Source organism: Rhinolophus ferrumequinum, chromosome 24, assembly GCF_004115265.2.
Source record: "Rhinolophus ferrumequinum isolate MPI-CBG mRhiFer1 chromosome 24, mRhiFer1_v1.p, whole genome shotgun sequence".
NCBI lineage: Eukaryota > Metazoa > Chordata > Mammalia > Chiroptera > Rhinolophidae > Rhinolophus > Rhinolophus ferrumequinum.
The window spans coordinates 41,415,401-41,435,298 of NC_046307.1; the positions used below are offsets into that span (position 1 = coordinate 41,415,401).

Below are 19,898 nucleotides of genomic sequence, written 5' to 3' on the forward strand. Positions count from 1 at the left end.
GCTTTCCCTGACCACACTGTTATCCCCCTCACTATCCCTTTCTCTGCTTTACTTTTCCTATATTTCTTTTCTGAACACTTCCTGCCTGAGCCAGTATTTCAGTTAGTTGGTTAATCAGTTCACTAGTTACTTATTGACTTGCTAAAACCTCAGCTTCATGAGAACGGCGCCCTCCATACCTTTGTATCCCCAATGCCTGCAACAGTGCTTGGCGCACAGGAAGCCCTCCGAAAAAAATGCGCCGAATGAATGAATTGCCAGAGGTAAGGGGTGCAAATAGGTGCACAGCCAGTAGATTTCCATGGCCACCTGCCCCCCGTGCCCTTTTCAACTCCAGGTGTTGAGGGAGTCTCGGTTCCATTTGTCCTCTCGCCTCAAGGGGGAGTCGAGCCTCCGTGGGCGGTGAGCGGGCTGAAGCAGCCGACGCGCGGCCCTCTCTGTGGTCTTACTCCCCAAGCCCCTCCTCCCTAGCCCCCGGCGTGCCTCTATGGTTCTTCCTGTCAGTAGTCGGGAGGGGGCGCTGTGCGCAGGCGCGAGGTGACGCCGCGGCGGGGCCGGAAGGAGTGCAGCGGCGGCCTCGGCGGCGGCGGCGGAGATCTCGGCGTTCGATCCTGGTGACCAAAAGCTCCTGTGACAGAGGCCGCCGAGCCCGTCCCGCGAGCGGGCGAGTTGAGTGGCGAGTAAGTGTCGGCCGTGGTGCGCGCCTGGCTCTTCGGCAGGCTCCGTGAGGCGAGTGGCGTCTCCGCCCGGTGCCTCCATTAGCCCGAGGGTGGGGGCGGGGGCCTCGGCGTGAGGGGCGACGGGGGCGCGGAGCCCCGGGTTTCGGGCCTGGCCCGACAGCGGCCGGGACACGACTGGTTCTGTGGCCGCGCGGGGTGCCGCCGAGCGCCGAGCGGCCCGAGCAGCGGGGCCGGCGGTGAGGCGGGAGCGACAAAGGCACGGGCGGCCGGCGGACCCTCCGCCGCTCCCGCCACTTCGGGAAGTTTCGCGGGCCGGTTCTTCGGCCAGCTGCGCGAGTGCGAAAGCGCCGAAAGACCGAGTTTCCTGGGCGACACCTCGCGGGAGGCGGTGTCCGTGAAGCGGAGCGCGGCCTTGAGCGCAGGGGGCGATGCACTGTGACTTTGAACTCTGGCGCCCCCGGCTCAGGGGGCTGACGGGCCGCAGTCCCAAGCCCTCCCGACTCCGCTCGGGAGTGTCTTCTCCAGAAAGCCGGCGATTCCTGCGCAGCCCTCGTGAGGACAGCCAAGTGTGTCAGTCCTCTGCCGCACGGAGAGTGACATCCTGATGTGTGTGCCTGCAGCGCCGGGCAGTGACCGAGAGCAGTGTTCCCGCGTGGGATGCGGCGGAACACGGTGTGGAGCGATTGTCGAAAACTTTGGGCCACTCACTGGTGAAAAACCGCGCTGAGTGCCAGCGGCGTCCCGGTGATTTCTAGGGCCGGTTCTGCTCTAAAGCAGCCAGGACCCCTGTAAATAACGCGAATACGTGGTGATGAGTGCCTGCCGCGGTAGCGGCGGCCCCGGGCATTTTGCGAATGCAAAGAGAAGATTGACCCTGCTGGGAGGTTGTAGGACAGAACCCAACTCGTACCTTGCCTGAAGGAAGACCGCTAAGAATTGGCCTTGCTTTGTTTTGGGTTTTGTGTAAGTCATTTGTTGTGGCTGGGGGCGGGGAGTGCTTCAATTTGAGGAAATATAGCTGGAGAGCCTGGGGTCAGACTGGGGACCTCCCTGTCAACCTAAACAGAGGCTTTATATTATTATCCTGAAGGCTAGCAGCAGCTAATAAAACAGAAGCCTTGCAGCCTCTGTGGAGAAATCTAATAAAAGAAGGTGAGATATGAATCAGGGAGACTGAAAATTTGTGAAAAGGAATAGATGAGAGAACCTGTTCGCTGTGTGTGTTTACTATAGTCTAGGCTGTGTTAAGATTTTTACAGACGTAATTAATTTCACACCTGACAATGTTATTTTATCTTCATTGTTAACAACAATGGGACAAAACATGATACTATGTGCCAGCTGTTGTTCTAAGCATTTTCTACATATTAACTCTTAATCTCATGACGTGGGTTTTTAAAAAAGTTATTTTAAAAAGGAAGGAAATGCTTACCTAGTCGCAAAGCTTGTAAGAATCAGAGCTGGGACTTGAACTCAGTTTGGTTCCAGTTCCTAATTATCTTGCAAAACCTGTGAATGGTAATTTATTCAAAAAGTTCTTCTGGAGTATTTACTTTGTGCCAGTCAGTGTTCTGTGTCCCGGGGCTCTGGGAATGAGTAAGACGCAGAGTCTCACCTTCTTGGATCGTGTCTAGCAGAGAAGGTGGATATTAAGCATAGCTTGTTAAGTAATTGTAGATTATTACTGTGTTAAGTACTTTGAAGGAGTGAGATGTGTGAATGAACACTAGGAATAGTCAGGAAAGGTTTTTCTCTGAGGAAGTGACATTTAAGATGAAGTGAAGGATGATAGAATTCTTTTGGTCAAAGAGAGGCAGTGAAGAGTAGTCCAGCCAGAGAAAACAGCCGGAAGTGGAAAGGAGGAGGATGGCCTGTACTAAAAACAGCCATTATCACTGTAGAAGGGTGAATTGGTGGGAAAAGGGAGAGGTCTGAGGTCAGACTCAGCTGTGTCAGCAAGGGTCATATGACTCAGCATTTTGAAGCCACGGTAAGGATTTGGTTCTTACCTGATGAGATTTGTGGTTTAAAAAAACAAACTCAGTGCTATGTGAAAATATATCAGAGGGTAGAACCTATAGGCAGTATTGGGATAGAAGGGGCAGGGTGTCCTAAGTTCACAGAGGATTCAACTATAAAAAAACAATTGAAGACATTGAATTTCCCCTGTTCATCAGGATGTGCTCACTTAACTATCCTGGCTCTGAACCCATATTCAGTTGGCAATTAAGGAAAACTCTTAATGTTAAATGTTAAATTTTTTAGCCCACCCACTGAAGATTGTGAATTTAATTTTTGGTTTAAAACCTTTCCTATTATAGGACACTGGTAACAGGATATTTAGAGCTCTTTTAAACTCTGCTTAAATTCTAGATTGTTTGCATAATTATATCTGTGATTATGGATGCTATTTTGCCTTAGTTCTTTCATTTTTGTCTATGTGTTAAAATTAACACACATTGCATTTTCTTATTCCAAACTCATCACCTGCCTTGTTTTTTCTTAATAGTATCACCATCCTCCAGTCACCTGATCTCAACATCTAGGTTACCTTTGACTCCTTTCTTTCTCTTGTCCTGATGGCCAATTACATAAAAAATTCCATTGATTCTAACTCTGTGCTCAGTATCTTGGATCTTTTTTCCTCCCTCTACTTACTGTTACCTCTGGTTCAGACTTCACTAGCTCTTGGTTCCTGGGTTTCCTGCCACTACATGTCTTCTACGGTGTACTTACACATTGCATCTAGGTTGATGTTCTTAATGCACAACTCTGCATTGCTTCCCAATGGGTAGATAAATTTTGAGCTCTTCAGTTATCTATTGATGCATAGCAAACCATCCCCAAACTTAGTGACTTAATACAACAGTTTTATTTGTTGACAATTTTGTGAATCAGGAGATTGGGAAGGACTCACCTGGGCCTCCCCCCTGTCCCCCCCCACATGCTGTCAGCCGAGGTGGCTGGGGCTGGAGGATCCACTTCCAAAATGTGTCTTTACTGGAAGGCTGGGCTCACCTGTCCTTGCCCTCTCCATGTAGTGCCAGGGCTTTCCATGGGGTCTCTCCAGCAGGGTACTCCCACTTCCTGCATGGTGCCTCTGGGCTTCAAGAGCCCCAGGTGGAAGCTGCTGTTCTCTTAAAGGCTAAGCCTGGAACTGGTACAACATTTAGCACGGCTGTCTCCTCTAAGCAGTCCCTGACTACCTGTCCTCCCCCAACTGGAATAGTCTCTTTTGGCGGGGAGGGTTTATAATTTACTGATTTCTTTATAGTTTTTTTTAATTTTTCAATTGTTGACGTTCAATATTATATTCGTTTCAGGTGTACAACATAGTGATTGCACATTTATATAACTTAAGAAGTGATCCCCACCATAAGTCTAGTACCCACCTGACACCATACAGTTAATAAAATATTATTGACTATATTCCCTATGCTGTACTTTCCCCGTGATGGAATAGTCTCTTTATTGCACTCATGACTTTATACTTTGTAGTATACTTAATTGTATGCATATTTTCTCTCATTGACGGGACTCCCAAGTTCTTTGAGGAACATCCATGTTGGATTTTCTTTGTTTTTATTCACCATGATGCACAACACATTTTTTACACCACATGGCAAGCCCACAATAAATATTTGCTGAATTCTTTTAATCTAATTTAATTTTAAGTGTTAATGTAACTAATACCAATTTAATAGAGAAAAATCAAAAAATAGAAGGAAGCAAAAAATACAAACTACCTTAAACTTATTACTTAGAAATAACCATTATTAACTTTTTGTTGTGTTATCTTAATAGTGATTAAATATTAGTACAGGCTTACAAAGAATGGATATCCAAATATTGGTTAAGGTGAGAAGCTAGTACTTGAATGAAAAGCAAAAATCATTTATAGATACTTAAAAAAACTATACTAGGATGAGGCATTATGGGGGACTGGTATGATGGGCATGTCAGCTTCTCCCAGACTGTGCTGGGCTCTGCTTTGCCCACCTTTCCCTGCAATGTTTAAAGAGATTAACTCACTCAATTTGAAATATCTTTTATTACCCCAAAATCAGTGTTTGCAAAGTGACAGGCGTGTTTAGGGAGGTTACTCCAGAAAGCAGGAACACTGTAAAAGCCCAGGACCATACACTGTTGTATTAGGAGCATGTGGAAGGAAAAGTGGAGAAGCAACAAGAATAGAAGAATGAGAAAGAAATGATTTGTTAGAGAAAGACCCAACATTTGTCTCTGGTCCTGAGGAAGCAAAGATGCAATTTTGAAAGCCAGAAAATTACATAAGAGAACCATGGGTGATTCCCATTCTTTATTATTTCCTTTGTTTACGAATTTTCTATAATGGGCCATACTTTATGACTGAAGAAAATCCGGATGAACTTGACTGTTGTCACTTCTCTGACTGGTTATATGTGGCTCTGATTCACAGCTCTAGTCTCTGACAGAAACATGTTTTTGGAGCCACTCATTCATCAGCGGTACAAGACACTGGAAAGACAACTATGAGTAAGACATAATCAAGGGCATATGGAGAGAACAAAATGTGAACTTCTCGTATTGATTCATCCATATAAGGAAGAAAAGGAGATTTTAAAAAAAAGTTCGTAGGACAATTGTAGGAGGTGAAAGAGAACATAGAACTGTCATCTACTTGTCTTAAATTTTTACACTGTAGTACTACAGAAGATTCTCCACTGGTATGAAGTGATGAAATATGTGCTAATTTTTGGCTCTATTTTGGAAGCATTAACTGATACTTGACTATAGAGTATAATCATAAATGTACATATAATTTTTATAATAAAGGCAAGAGGTAAGAACTGAAATATTCTTTCTTGGGTGGCATTTCCTATTTCTGGACTCCACTTTTGTTTATTTTTTTTAGTTGTCTGATCAAGAAACGAAAAGACATACGTAGTTTCTTGCTACTTCCAGAAAGAAAATGAAGTTTCTTTTATAGAAGGAAGGGTATTACGGTGGATAGTTACAATACTAGTGAAAAGTAACTTGAAAGAGGAAAATAAACCCCCGCCTACTCCAGTTTGGCTGTATTACCAACTCTTATTGTTAGTAAACGCTGCATCTGTTGTGTAGTTGTGAAGACAGACAGAGCTCTTCATGGCATTTATCATATATAAGATGCTTTCTCATAATTTATTCTTCAACACAGCTTTACAAGGTAAGAATAGCTATTTCCATTTCACAGATGGTAATTGTCATAATGTGACACTTGCCATGTCCCAGGCACTATGCTAAACACTTTATATCTATTAAAGTCAATTAAATTTTAAAACAACCGTGTTCTCATTTTACAAATGGAGGAACTAGGCCCGAGAAATCCTGCCGTTTACAAAATAACTGATTCACTAAATGGTGAAAGCAAGATTTATACTTAGGCATTCTGATCTGAAGCCCAGATCAGAGGACTGACGGTTGAAGTTGAGTGACCTTTACAGAGAAACTAGTCAAGAGTAAAAATTCCGGTAATAGGCTGCTTTTCTCACTACAGCTTAGGGCCACTGTATGTGGAATCACCGAGAGGAATCTTGCTTTTAAAGCACCGGTAGTAATCTGCTTAACTACAAGCTTGACATTCTAAGTAAATTAGATGTAAAATAGGTCACATTTCCCTTTGATTTCCGGTGTAAAATCGAAAGAACCTACTTGTGGTAAAAGAAGAAGTAAGACACTTGACTATTGGAATTAAGTGTTCAAAATACTTTTTAAAAATTGTATTTGAAGAAAAAGTAAAGTACTTGAGTAGATGCAGTTTCACATTTGACACCCGATCTCTTTCCTTAGGTTTGGATTTGCAGTTTTTTAAAATTGAGGTACCTTTGTCCAGTCATAGATCTAGAAAGTTCTCTTGTAAAACTACATAGTCTTGATTGACAACTTTATATTCTCTAAGTTGGAAAAATGCTGATATTTGACTATTAACTCTTTGAAAGCATTTAATGAGAAGCTGGAGTCTGGGGTCTACCTCCTCTAAAGCACATGGTTTCTCCCAGGAAGGCAAAGAAAATTGAGATTTTCGTAGAGAAGAAGAAAAACGTTGAGGGAGAAGGTTACAGACAGGATCATGGAACTAAAGAGCCCCCATAGCAGTAATAATTGTATCCCATTGGTTCGTATTTATTGATTTTCATCTAATTTTTATCAAAGTGAAGCAAGAAAATCAAACTGCAGACTTAATTAAAAGCAATAATTCTTTCTTCCTGATCCACAACTACTGTTTCACAGAAGTAACCACTTCCCCCACCCCCACCTTATAATGGATTTATTTCCCTTAATTTTTCCATTGTGAAATACAGCATGCACAAAGGTGTTTCGCCCAAACAACTAAGTTTCGGCCCATGCCTAAACTATCTAAATGGAATCATTCAGTATATTTTTTATGTCTGAATTCCTTCAGTCAACCATTATGTTTTAATATCCATCCATGTTGTGTGTGACTAATAGCTTCAGTTTTTTTTTTTTGCTGCATAGGTTTTAATTGTATGAACATACCACAGTATATGTCCATTTCATCATTGATGTGAGTTCCTTTAGATTTGGGGCTCTTGGAAATAATGTTCTGAACATTCTTATGCATAGACCTGGTACATAGAAGCATACATTTCTATAATACAGATTTCTAGCAGTGGATTGTTGGATTTTTAGGGGATATGTATCTTCCACTATAATTGCTAAAGCATCAAGCTTTTTTTGCACAGTTGTGCCAGTTTTTATTCCCACCAACAGTTCGCACGAGGGTTCCCTTTTTTCCATGTCCTCACCAATACTTGTTACTTGTTGACTTTCTGATACTAGCCATTCTCAGAGGTGTGAGATGATATCTCATTGTAGTTTTGATTTGCATTTCCCTAATGAATTGTGATGTTGAGCATCTTTTCATGTACCTGTTGGCTATTTGAATATCTTGGGAAAAAAGTATTTGAGTCCTTTGCCCATTTTTAAGTTGGGTTATGTGTATTTTTGGTATTGAGTTGGATGAGTTCTTTATGTATTTTGGATTTTAACCCCTTATCAGATTCATAATTTGTAAATATTTCCTCAATTCCATAGGTTGCCGTAATCCAGTTTTTAAGTGTATTTTTTGTTTTTTATATGTCCCATCTGTTCTTTGATTCTTTATTCCTCTTTTATATGTTCTTTTGCATTAATTAGTTATTTTTTCTATTTTTCTGTTTTTTTCTCTTCTATTAGCTTTTTAGTTTTCTTTTTAGCAATGTTTTCACCATAAGTTTAGAATGCTACCTTGACCAGATATGTGGGAAGGGTTTTGATACTCCCTCATTCTTAATGTTTTTTTCCTTCTTTTTCAGACCCTTTGGAACAGATGACCACCATGTTTAGGTATTAGCAAGCACATGTGTGTATGTCTGCGTGTGAAAATGGCAGAGGGCAATAACAACGAGGAGGTAATTCACTTCAACTTTCACTGCCACCAGAGACAAGGTAAGTGTTTTTCTCACTTTCCACCTTTTATTGTTGCTTTTTCTCTAAGACTACAGTTACTGTTTTGAAATGAACCTGTTTTGTACCATGTGGAACCCAGAGACACTTCATTTTTAGACCTCAGAACATCAGATGTACATAGACTCATCAGACTAGAATTTTGTGTCACATGGTGATACTGGCTGACATGAATGTTTAAGAAATTTCCATCATATGAAATACGGTATGGGGAATGTAATCAACAATGTTGTAAAGATTATGTAAGGTGCCAGATGGGCACTGGACTTATTAGGGAGGTCACTTCATAGACTGTGTAGATGCCTGACCAATGCGCTGTACACCTGAAGCTGAAGTAGAAAATATTGTGCATGAACTATAACTAAACGTATATATATGAGTATATATGTAGTCATGGGATGTGGAGTATAGCAGAAGGAAGATGGTCAGTGGTATTGTAACAGCTATATAAGATGTCAGAGGGGTGGGTAGTAGCTTGGGGGAGAAGGGTTATCACTTTGTGAGGGGTGTAAATGTCTATTAATATTACGTTGCTTTGTATACCTGAAACTAATAAAAAAAGAATTTTCCATCATAAGTAGATTAATAAGCTATTAATTAGCAGGCTAAAGTGAGCTGTGAATGTGCAGTCACAGGATCTTCAGAGGTGGAAGTATGAGAACAGTGGCATTTCTCTGTTTTTGAAGGAGTGGTGACTGCAAAGGAATACTCCTCCAGGCCTGTGTGATTCTAAAATGCTAAGGGTGGTACTTAAGCATTTTTGGTCCTCATACAATGGAAGCTTAATTTCTTTTTTGCCAGAAGATTTTAGTTTAGCCTTACAGGGAATTTTAGGATGTGTATTCTTTCATTTTTCAATGTTGTAAATTTGGGGAAATTCATTGATTCTTGAAGGGATCCTACATTTCTGTAACTTCTTTCCAAAATGGATATGAAATTTCCTGTGAAATCCTAATTCACATTTACACATCGGCTAAAAAGAAAAATTTCATTCTGATGAGTAGGAAAAGATCATTTTTTGCACGTATAAATTACATGGAAGAAGAGGTTGTACCAGTTTTTTTGTTTTCCCAGTGATAATATTTTGTGCTTATGAAGATAATTTTTTTTCAACAGAGGGTAAATTAGGTAGATTTGGCTTTTGGAAAAAATGAGCACATTTTATTAAGCAAATAAATTGAGAAAAATAAATTTGCTTAAAACTGCAAATTATGAGGACTGTAAAATAAATACCGATTTTTTAAGGATTTTACTAATAGTGTTTTAAGTTGGTGGTTACCAAAGTTATTGTACCTAATGTATTTATCAAAACTGACCTTATTTTGAACCACAAAACAAGTTTCAAGTTTCAGAGGATTGAAATCGTACAGTGTTGTATAACCACATTGAAATTAAGCCATAAGTCAATTAAGAAAATCCCTATATGTGTGGAAAATAGGAATACATTTCAGAATAACCCGTGTTTCAAAGAATCATCACAATGAAAATTGGAAAATATTTTGAATTGCATGATAATGAAAATACAGCCTGTTAGAGCTTAATGAGATGCATCTAATGTCATGTTTTAAAGGAAACAAATATACATGAGAAGACCAAAACTGTTAAAACTAAAATGCATATATTGGATAAGAAGTAAAGCTGGGAACTTAATAATCTGAACCAGGGCTCAGCAAAGTGAAAAGACCAGATTGTCACTATTTTAGCCTTGCAGTTCCAATACAGATTGGAACTAACCACCTATACCATTGTAGCATGAAAGTAGCTATAGATAAATATATAAATGAATGAACGTATCTGTGTTCCTGGAATGACATAAAGTAACAGGTACTATTATACACTGCTGGTGGGAGTGTAAATTGGCACAATTTGGCAACTTGTTTGGTGCTGTCTACTAAAATTAAACATACACTTTCCCTATGACTCAGCACTTCTGCTTCTAGAAGGTACCCAACAGAAATGAGAGACATGTACCAAGAGACATGTACAAGAATGTTCACAACGGCATTATCCAGTATAGCCAATACTAGAACCAATCCAAATGTCCATCAACAGAAGAATACTTTATGATATAGTCATGTAATGGATTATATCGAGCAAAGAGAGCTACTGTGACATGCAGCAGTATAAATACATCTCAGACGTCATATTTGCAAGAAAGCCAGAAACGAGAATGTATACTCAAAAACAAGCAAAACTAATCTACAAAGTTAAGAGACTACTTACTAATGTGCTAGAAATGTTATATTTACTGATTTAGGGATTGTGGTCACATAGGTGTGGACCTTTTGTATTAATTCATGGAGTTATATATACACTTGAGTCATAGACTTTGCTCTGTTATACTTTAATTTTTTAAAGTATATTTTTAGAAGCTAATGTGTTTATATATGGTGTGTTGGGGAGTGTCTTGTCAACCATTGGGTTTCACTGTAAGGTGATAGGTTTCAAACCATTTTTTCATTGAGTCCCAAGGTGGTTTTCTATAAGTGTCCTTTTCTTGGGCTAATTCTTTCAGAGAGGAAGCTACAATTTCCTGCATATAGAATCTAGGACAGTCTGCCAGCATTCGGGGAATCAAGCAGCAGAAGGAAGCCGGGGTCTTATTCATTATGCTGTTTCAGTGGTACCCCTTTCCTCTTTGGACCCCATGCCTGGTGTCTAGTGCTTCTCTGCCTCAGAATCTCTTTAGAATGGACCTCCACAGGGCTGGTCTTCTGGAATGGCCAAGTGAGGACTGTGGCAAATCCTCTCCCCAAAATCAACATGGCTCTTGAGTGCATGTGGTGCTTGAGGAGATAAGTTAATTTAATAGCAGCCATGAACTTGGCTTTAGGTTTGACCCTTTGTGTGCCAAAGCTAAATTAAAGGACTGAATGTGCTTACACTCCCCTCCTTGTAACAGTGTTCTCTGCCTGCTTTCAGACTGGATCAATCTCAGAGAGGGACCCATCACCATATCTGATGACTCAGATGAGGAAGGGGTTCCAATGCTGGTCACCCCAGCTCCTCACCCACATGATGAAGACCTGGATGATGATGTCATCCTGACGGAAGTGAGTTTTCTTAAACTACCATGATGAGGCGTTCTTGCAAGTTAGTGATCTGATGGCTTCAGCCACTCAGTATTGGGTATTTGGGCCTTGTTGTGGAACAGCTGAGAGCACTGCTGGTGCTACCTTCGGAGCACTCTTCTTTGCACTTGTTCTGTTTCTGAGAATAGCCCCTTTACACCCTGCCTGATGTCCCCTTAGCTTCGGAAGCCATATATTTTGATCTGTTTTCTGGACTTGACTTCTCTGTACTATTGCTCTATCTGACTATCCATGTACTAGTCCACACTATTGTAATTACTACAACCTTATAATTGTATCTTAATATCAGGTAGTGCTCATCTTCCCTTATTGCTCTACGTTTTTCAAAATCCTGGATATTTTTCTGCTTACATTTTTACATAAGTTTTAAGATCAGCTTTTCTATAATAATTCTGATAGATAAATAGATAGATGACAAATATTATGGTTATACTTGTAGAACAGTTTTCATAATATTGACCTTTTCTAACTAAGAATAAGTTTTGTTAATTTAAAAATCTGTTGGTTTTTATAATATATTTCATACTCAATCATCTTATTTTTATTGTCTATGGTCATTTTTTCAGTAGACCCTGATAATTTCTCAAGGGATGGTGTCTGATCTATCTGCGGATGATAACTTACACTTTTTTCCTTTCCAGTTTTTATGCTTACTCTTTCTTTTGTCTAATTATACTAAATGATGACTCCTCAAAAAAAATTTTAAGTAATAGTAGTGGGAATAAGAAAAACAGCCACTGACATAAATGGGAATGCTTTAATATTTCTTCACTAATTGTGGTGGTGACTTTTTGCTTGAGATAACATTTTTTAAAATAATGTTAGGTAAGTAGTCATCTACTTTATTTCAGATTTTTATTAGTGAATATAGAATTCTATCACATTCAATTTCAGCATCTATGGAGATTATCATGTGATTTTTCTTCTTTGATTTGTTAAAGTGGTAAATTATTCTTTCTCTGGATAGACTCCACTTGGTAATGGTATTATAATGTAATGGGAATGTGCTGGCAGTTTCCATTTGCTGAGATTTCGTTTAGGGTTTTCTCCATAGATCTCATGCGTGAGATTAGCCCATAGGTGTATCCATGTGCCTTGGTATCCTTGACAGATTTGTTTTTATAAACATGATTCTGACTTTATGAAAAGAGTTGAGTTTTCTTTTTCTGTGCTCTGATATACTTTAAGTAACACGGTGTTAACTGTTCTTAAAGATTTGATAGAATTTACTCTGAAGGTGTCATCTGTGCTGTTGCTTTTCATGGAGGATAGTTCTTAGAAACTGTCTCAGCTTCCTCTGAGGTAATTGACATGTTTAGATCATCTGTTGCTTTCAGTATCAGTTTTATTCACTCCCATTTTTTCCTCAAAAATCACGTCTTCAAGACTTTTGAATGTATTTAATAGAATTAAACAACATAGCTTGCTATTCTTTCTACTTTCTTTGAATCTGTGGTGGCTCCATTTTCTTTTTCTATTTTGTGTACTTTGTGTTTTTCTCCTTTTTTTTTTTTTTTTTTTAATTGGGGAAGGGGAACAGTGTGTACTTCCAGGACTTTTTTTCCAAGTCAAGTTGTTGTCCTTTCAGTCTTAGTTGTGGAGGGTGCCATTCAGCTTCAAGTTGTTGTCCTTTCAGTCTTAGTTGTGGAGGGTGCCATTCAGCTTCAAGTTGTTGTCCTTTCAGTCTTAGTTGTGGAGGGCGCAGCTCAGCTCCAGGTCCAGTTGCCATTGCTAGTTGCAGCGGGCACAGCCCACCATCCCTTGCGGGAGTTGAACTGGCAACCTTGTGGTTGAGAGGGTGCGCTCCAACCATCTGAGCCATCCGGGAGCTCAGCGGCAGCTCAGCTCAAGGTGCCGTGTTCAATCTTAGTTGCAGGGGGCGGAGCCCACCATCCCTTGAGGGAGTTGAGGAATCGAACTGGCAACCTTGTGGTTGAGAGGATGAGCTCCAACCAACTGAGCCATCCGGGAGGCAGCTCAGCTCAAGGTGCCGTGTTCAATCTTAGTTGCAGGTGGCGGAGCCCACCATCCCTTGCGGGACGTGAATTGAACTGGCCCACTGGCCCATGTGGGAATCGAACCGGCAGCCTTCGGAGTTAGGAGCATGGAGCTCTAACCGCCTGAGCCACTGGGCCGGCCCTCTTTTTTTTTTTTTTGATTTGATGAGCTAACCATTATCTTTACTCATCCCTTCTTTTCCTTCCTCTACAAAAGAAACAGCTCTGAGATTTATTTCATAATGCTTCCTTTGTTTTCTTATTCGTTTTTCTTTTGTCTTTATTCTTTCCCTCTTTAGCGTATTTAACATACTTCTTTAGCATTTATTTTATGATCCTTTTACTAACTTCTTGAGTTATTGATTCTTTATTCATTCTTTTATGTTATTCTGGTTACTTATCGCTATATAATGTATCACCTCAAAACTTAATTAAAACAACTGCAGTCGTTCTCCTGTCTCGTGGTTTCTGTGGATCAGGAATTGGAGAAGTGTTCAGCTGGGTCATTCTGGCTTAGAATCTCTCAGGTGGCTTTTTTTTGCCTCCCTTCTTCCACCCCCGCCCGGCCCCCTCCAGTTCAAGCCATTGTTTCTCAGTCTAGTTGTGTAGGACACAGCTCCCTGGCCCATGCGGGTCTTATGAGCCTTGTGCTCCCCCGGCTGAGGCAGTCAGTCGCCAGTCGTCAGTGGCGGCCCATGGCAGCTCTCAACAGGTGCCGGCTGCTCACACTGGCTGCTGGTCACTGGCCACTCCTGGCAGCACATGGTAGCCCACAGCAGCCCATGCCAACCTCCAGCTGCTCACGGCAGCCCAGCTCCACGGAGAGCCATTGTTCACAATCTTAGCTGTAAAGGGCACAGCTCACTGGCCCATGTGGGAATCGAACCGGCTACCTCAGCATTAGCGGCATGGCACTCCAACTACCTGAGCCACCAGGCTGGCCCTCTCACGTCGTTATTGTCAGAGGTGTGGGAGCTGGGACAGTGTTAGACTAGAGGCTGGCAGGCATTGCTCTCTTGAAGGCTTCTACGTGGGCTCTCTCTTTACCTTTTTAAAACAACTTTATTGAGATAAAATTTACATATCATACAATTCATTCATTTAAAGTATATAGTTCAGTAGTTTTTAGTGTATCCAGAGTTTTGCAACCATCAACACAATTTTAGAACATTTTCACTACCCCGCAAAAAACCCTGTGCCCATTAAGCAGTGACTCCCCATTTCCCGTTTACCCCCCACTAATCTTTCTCTAGCTCTAGATTTGCCTGTTATGCATATTTCATATAAATGGAATCATACAGTATGTGATCTTTTCTAACTGGCTTAGCATTTTCAAGGTTCATTCATGTGGTACATGTATCATCAGTACTTTATTCCTTTTTTAAAACAGCCTTATTGGAATATAATTTACATACCATACAATTCATCCATTTAAAGCATGCAATTCAGTGACCTTTAGTATCTAAACAGAGTTGTGCATCCATTACCACGGTCAGTTTTAGATCATTTTTATTATCCCCAGAAGAAGCTCTGTTCCCCTTAGCTGTCATCCCCCAAACCTCCATCCTACCCAGTCCAAAGAATCATGAATCTATCTTTCGTCTCTATAGATTAACCTATTCTGGACATTTCATATAGATGAAATCATACAACAGGTAGTCCTTTGCAGCTGGCTTCTTTCATTGAGCATGATGTTTTCAGGGTTCATTTGTGGTGTAGCATGAATCAGTACTTCATTCTTTTATTCCATTGTATGGGTATACCACCTGTTGTTTATCCATTCATCAATTGATGGACATTTGGGTTGCTTCTCTCTCTCTTTTTTTTTTTTTTTTTTGGTATTATGAATAATGAATAATACTGCTGTGAACATGTATATAGAAGTTTTTGTGCAGACATATGTTTTCATTTCTCTTGGGTATTGTCTTCGTCCACTTGGGCTGCTCTAACAAAATACCACAGATTGGGTAGCATGTAAACCACAGAAATGTATTGTTCACGCTCTGGAGGCTGGGAAGTCCAAGATCAATGCACCAGCATAGTCGTGTTCTGGTGGAGGCCCTCTTCTTGGTTCATAGCTGGTGCCTTCTCGCTGTGTCCTCACATTGGTGGAAGGGGCTAGGGGTCTCTCTGGAGCCTCTAAAGTCACTAATCCCATTCATGAGGGTTCCATTCTCATGACTTAAGCACCTCCCAAAAGTTCCATCTATAAATACCATCACCTTTGGGGTTTAGAATTTTACCATGAATTCGTTGGGGGAGCTGGGAAGGACGTAAACATTCATACCATAGTAGGTGTGTATCTAGGAATGGAATTGTAGGATCCTGTGGTGATTCTGTGTTTACTGGACTGTCTTCCATACCAGCTGCACCATTTTACATTCCGACCAGCAGTGTATGTGGGTTCCAGTTTCTCCAGATTCTCGCCAACGATTGTTATTTCTTTTTATTACTACAGCCATCCTTGTGGATGTGAAGTGGTATGTCATTACAGTTTTGATTGGTATTTCCCTTTGGCTAGTGATGTTGAACCTCTTTTGATGTGTTTATTGGCCATTTGTATATCTTCTTTAGAGAAATGACTATGTAGATCCTCTGCCCATTTTTAAAGTATGTTGTCTTTTTATTATTGAGTCTTTATACTTCCTGGGTACTACCTCCTTATCAGATATCTGATTTGTGGATATTTTCTCTCATTATGTGAATTGTCTTTCACTTTTTTGATAGTGTCCTTTGAGGTACAAAAGTTTTAAACTTTGATGAAATTCAGTTTATCTATTTTTTTCTTTGTCATTTGTTTTTGGTGTCATGTCTGATACATGTGATCTATTTCAGGGGCTGGTTCAGGCTGCCTCATGTCATGGAGACCTCAGCACTGATATAAATTAGTGCTTTAAACTTCTGGGATAGTGCGAAGACTTTAGAACACTTTATATATTTACCTCAATTTAAATACTGTTTTTTATACAGATTTTAATTCTGTATACATTTTTTAAAACCCTACAACATGTTTTTTGTTTTATACAGTCAATATTCACTTTGCTTTCTCTAAATCTTTATCTTTTTTGTTGCTCTTTATTTCTTTCTGCATCTGTGGCCTTAAAGCTAAGATGATTTTTCTTCTGCCCAAAAGAACTTTTAAGATTTCCTTTACAATAAATCTAATGTTTTCATGAGTATGAATTCTGTGGCAGTTATATTTTCTTTTTAACAGTAGGAAGATACTGTTCCAGTGTTTTCTGGTTTCCATTTTTTTGTTGAAAAATCAATCTTATTTTTTCTTTTGAAGACAATATATACTGACGCTTTTAAGAATTTATCTTTTTTTACTTGATTTCTGCAGTCTACCTGTGTTATACTTACATTTCTATTGTTTGGGTTGTTTTAATTTAGCCTCTTAGATCTTCAAAACTGAAATCAAGTCACTGTCCTTGAATATTTGTATTTTTCTTCAAATATTGCTTATCTCTTTCCTCTTCTAGAATTCCAGTTACATAGTTGGTAAAACCTTTTCACTGTATTGTCTTCTATTATCTAATTTTTAATCATTTTATATCTATGCCTTATTTTGTCTATTTTCTTCTGACCCGTATTCCCATTCACTTATTTCTCTCTTCAATTTTGTTTATTTAAAATGCTATATACCCATCCATTGATTCCTAATCTCAGTGTATTTTTCCATCCTGGAGTTTCCCTTTGATTGTTTCTTTGTTTCTAACAAGTTCTAGTTCTCTGCTGAAATTCTCAATCTAGTCTTTTATTCCTTAAACATGCTAAGCATGTTATTTTAGAATTTGAGTCTGATAACTTCACTCTCTGAAACCTCTGTAGGTTTGTTTTCTCTTGTCACTTCTCTTGGTTTGGTTTTCTGTTATGTTGCATCAACTTCTTGTATGCATAGTTATTTTTTATTGAATGATAGTCAGTATATGTGAAAATTTGTGGTTCTAGATGTTATCTTTCTTCAGAGAGAGCCCACTTTTGTTTCTTAGAGGTTAGGGGTTAGCAATCTCAGATTCAGGGATTTCATCTATCCAAATGAGGATTTGGTTCCTGGGAGGTCCAACATGTTTTTCCAGTTTACCCTTATTCAGTCCCTTCCAGGACTCACACTAGAGCTTGAGATTTGCCAGAACCCTTCCGAACCATGGTGAATTCTGAATTTTGTGCCCTTAGCTCCTCAGTAAGGATATCAAAATTTTGCATCTTCTCATTGTTTAACCGCGCCTGGAATTGGCAGATGCATCTGTAGGGAAACACTATCCCAATGTGGGACTCCTTTTGCTGGATTGCTTCCTCCTAGATCCTGTCCCCCTATTTCTGCTGCTTTCAAGTAGGTGTTTTGGTTTTGGTCTTGCTGTGATATTTTGACCAGGTTTTCTGCTTTTACTTAGTAAAAGGGTTGATCTGAATGATCTAACATGCCATTACTGGAATCAGAAGTTCACTGTTGTGTTTTACCTAGGTGCTTTCTGAATCATTGTGTTTCAGTAACTCTTAACTATATAGTTGGCTTTTACTTAGTGGTTCTATTTAAAGAGACTTTTCAATTTAATAGGTGAATTGATCTCATTTGTATTTATTGTGACTTACTGTTTGTTTTTAGTTCTCTTATAGTATTTAATATACTTTATATTTTTTTCGCTTTTAAAAATAATCTTTTACTATATTACCTGTATATTTGAATTTTTGTTTTTTTAACATTGGGAGTATGTGTTCTTGCTGATTGATAGGTTTTTAATCTAGTTTTATTTTTTTAGTTCTTCAAGTACTTTTACATTTTCAAAGGTATCCTTATGTGTCATTTGATTTATCAGCTTTAAGTGTATCTTTTGACCCCTACCTTCTTCACTTCCTCTCCTAACTTTTGGTGATTACCTTATTTCATGGTGATTACAAAACCATGACTTTAAAACATTTATATTAAAGAGATAAGTATTTCATTACTTCTTTGTGTCCTTGTTTCTATGTTTTGTCATTTCATCTGTGTAGTACTGATTTTCTACTACATGTTACTCATCTACCATTTCTTTTTTTAATAGTTAGGTATCTTTATATAGTTTCTGTGCTGGTTGTTTTTTATTGTTACTCAACTTTGAATGCAATTGAAGTTTTCTTGGACCAGTTCTTTGTAGGCACTTATGTTGGGGAAGGGCTCAGGCACTGTTCTTGGCTCACAGGAATTCTCCTCCTTAAAGGTGCTAGAGGACGTGGGGGTGGGCTGTTTGTACATGTGAGCTTACATTTGTTTAGCCTTTACTTCTTGCCACCTGGCAGAGGTTGGTGCTTCCAGAGCATCTCAGTTTAAAGTTCTCTCCATCCTTCCTCTCGCAGTGATAGGTGTCCTCATTCAGTCTAACCTCCTCATAAAACTCCTTGCTGCCAAATGGGGTGGAGGTTCCCATTGTTCCAAACAAAGGATTGTTGGTTTTGGCCCCCAGAACATACCACCTATTTTGGAAAACTTTTTTTTGAAAATTTTTTGCCTTTCTGAGAATCTTTCTCTGCCTTGCCTGAAGTCTGCGGTTGTTCTTCCCTCACTTCGTTTATCAGTTTCTCCTCATATATATTGTGATGTGGGATTCCAAATGTCTGCTGGTTTCATCAAAGATTATCAGTTTTGTATCTCATTCTCCTCCATGGATTGGGGTGATTTCAGAGAAGGGTCAGAGAGAGACACTTTAATTCTGCTGTCTTATAATTGGACATCCATTTCCATTTTTTAAATTTACAAGCAACACCTAATTACATTCTCTATAGAAATAGAAACAATACAGATAAAACTGATGTCTGTCTTCACCAGCCCCTTCCTGCCTGGGGATTTCCCAGAAGAACCGTTGTTATCAGTGTGGTCTGTATCCAGATCTTTGTCTTGGAGCATGTGTGTGTTTTTACATGTAAATGCTTTTAGAGATGGTTATGTTTATGTCTGTTTTGATTTTTTTTTTAATAAAGAATCATTCTGTGTATTGTTTTGTAAGTTTTCTTAATGACATTTCTTGATGAGATTTCCATTTCAGAACACATAGTAGAGCTACCTCTTTGTGTGGGGGGGGGTTTGGGGGGGCGGCGGGGGCAGTTGGAGAGTATTTTGTAGAGCAGATAAATGATAAGTTTACTTAACTATTCTGTTAGGGGTAAACTTTAAAATGTCTCCATCTCTGGGGTGGCGGGTTAGCTCACTTCGTTATAATGTCTCCATCTCCAGTTTTTTTCTTTTTATATTACAAGCATTGTTGCAGTAAATGTCCTTGTATACACCCCCTTTAGATGCATAAGGGTTTGTAGGATAGATCGGAAAAAAGTGATATTGATAGAGCATAAGGATATACTTTTAAAAATTTTAATAAAGAATGCCAAATTGCTCTTCTAATTTTACCAGTAGTTTTCCCACATCCTTAGCAATGCTTGATATTATTAGTGTACTAAAAAATTTGTTAGTCTTACAAGGGGAGGGGGGAATCTTATTTTAATTTGCATTTTGCTGATTACCAATGAAATGTAGATTCTTTTCATACGTTCATTGAACATTTCTCATTCCTTGACTATGTTCGCATTTTTTTTGTCATTTCCTCAACTATAGAGTTGTTTTTGTTTTAGTGGTCTCAGGTGAAATTATAATTCAAACTATAATTCAGGCT

The 19,898-nt window shown here is 39.5% G+C and overlaps 1 protein-coding gene across 3 annotated transcripts in view; it reads left to right on the plus strand.

Annotated features, from left to right (window-relative positions):
* Positions 1 to 527: 527 nt before the first annotated feature.
* Positions 528 to 19,898, plus strand: part of RNF216 (ring finger protein 216) — a 115,960-nt gene continuing 96,589 nt past the window's right edge. The window contains exons 1-3 of one of the 3 annotated variants that reach the window (XM_033096072.1): positions 528 to 680; positions 8,018 to 8,150; positions 11,091 to 11,221. In XM_033096072.1, coding sequence (XP_032951963.1) covers positions 8,063 to 8,150; positions 11,091 to 11,221 — 219 coding nt within the window. In that variant the 5' untranslated portion in view covers positions 528 to 680; positions 8,018 to 8,062. Of the gene's footprint in view, positions 681 to 1,379; positions 1,644 to 8,017; positions 8,151 to 11,090; positions 11,222 to 19,898 lie in introns of those variants that run through there. The other 2 variants (XM_033096075.1, XM_033096074.1) reach the window with 2 other exon arrangements.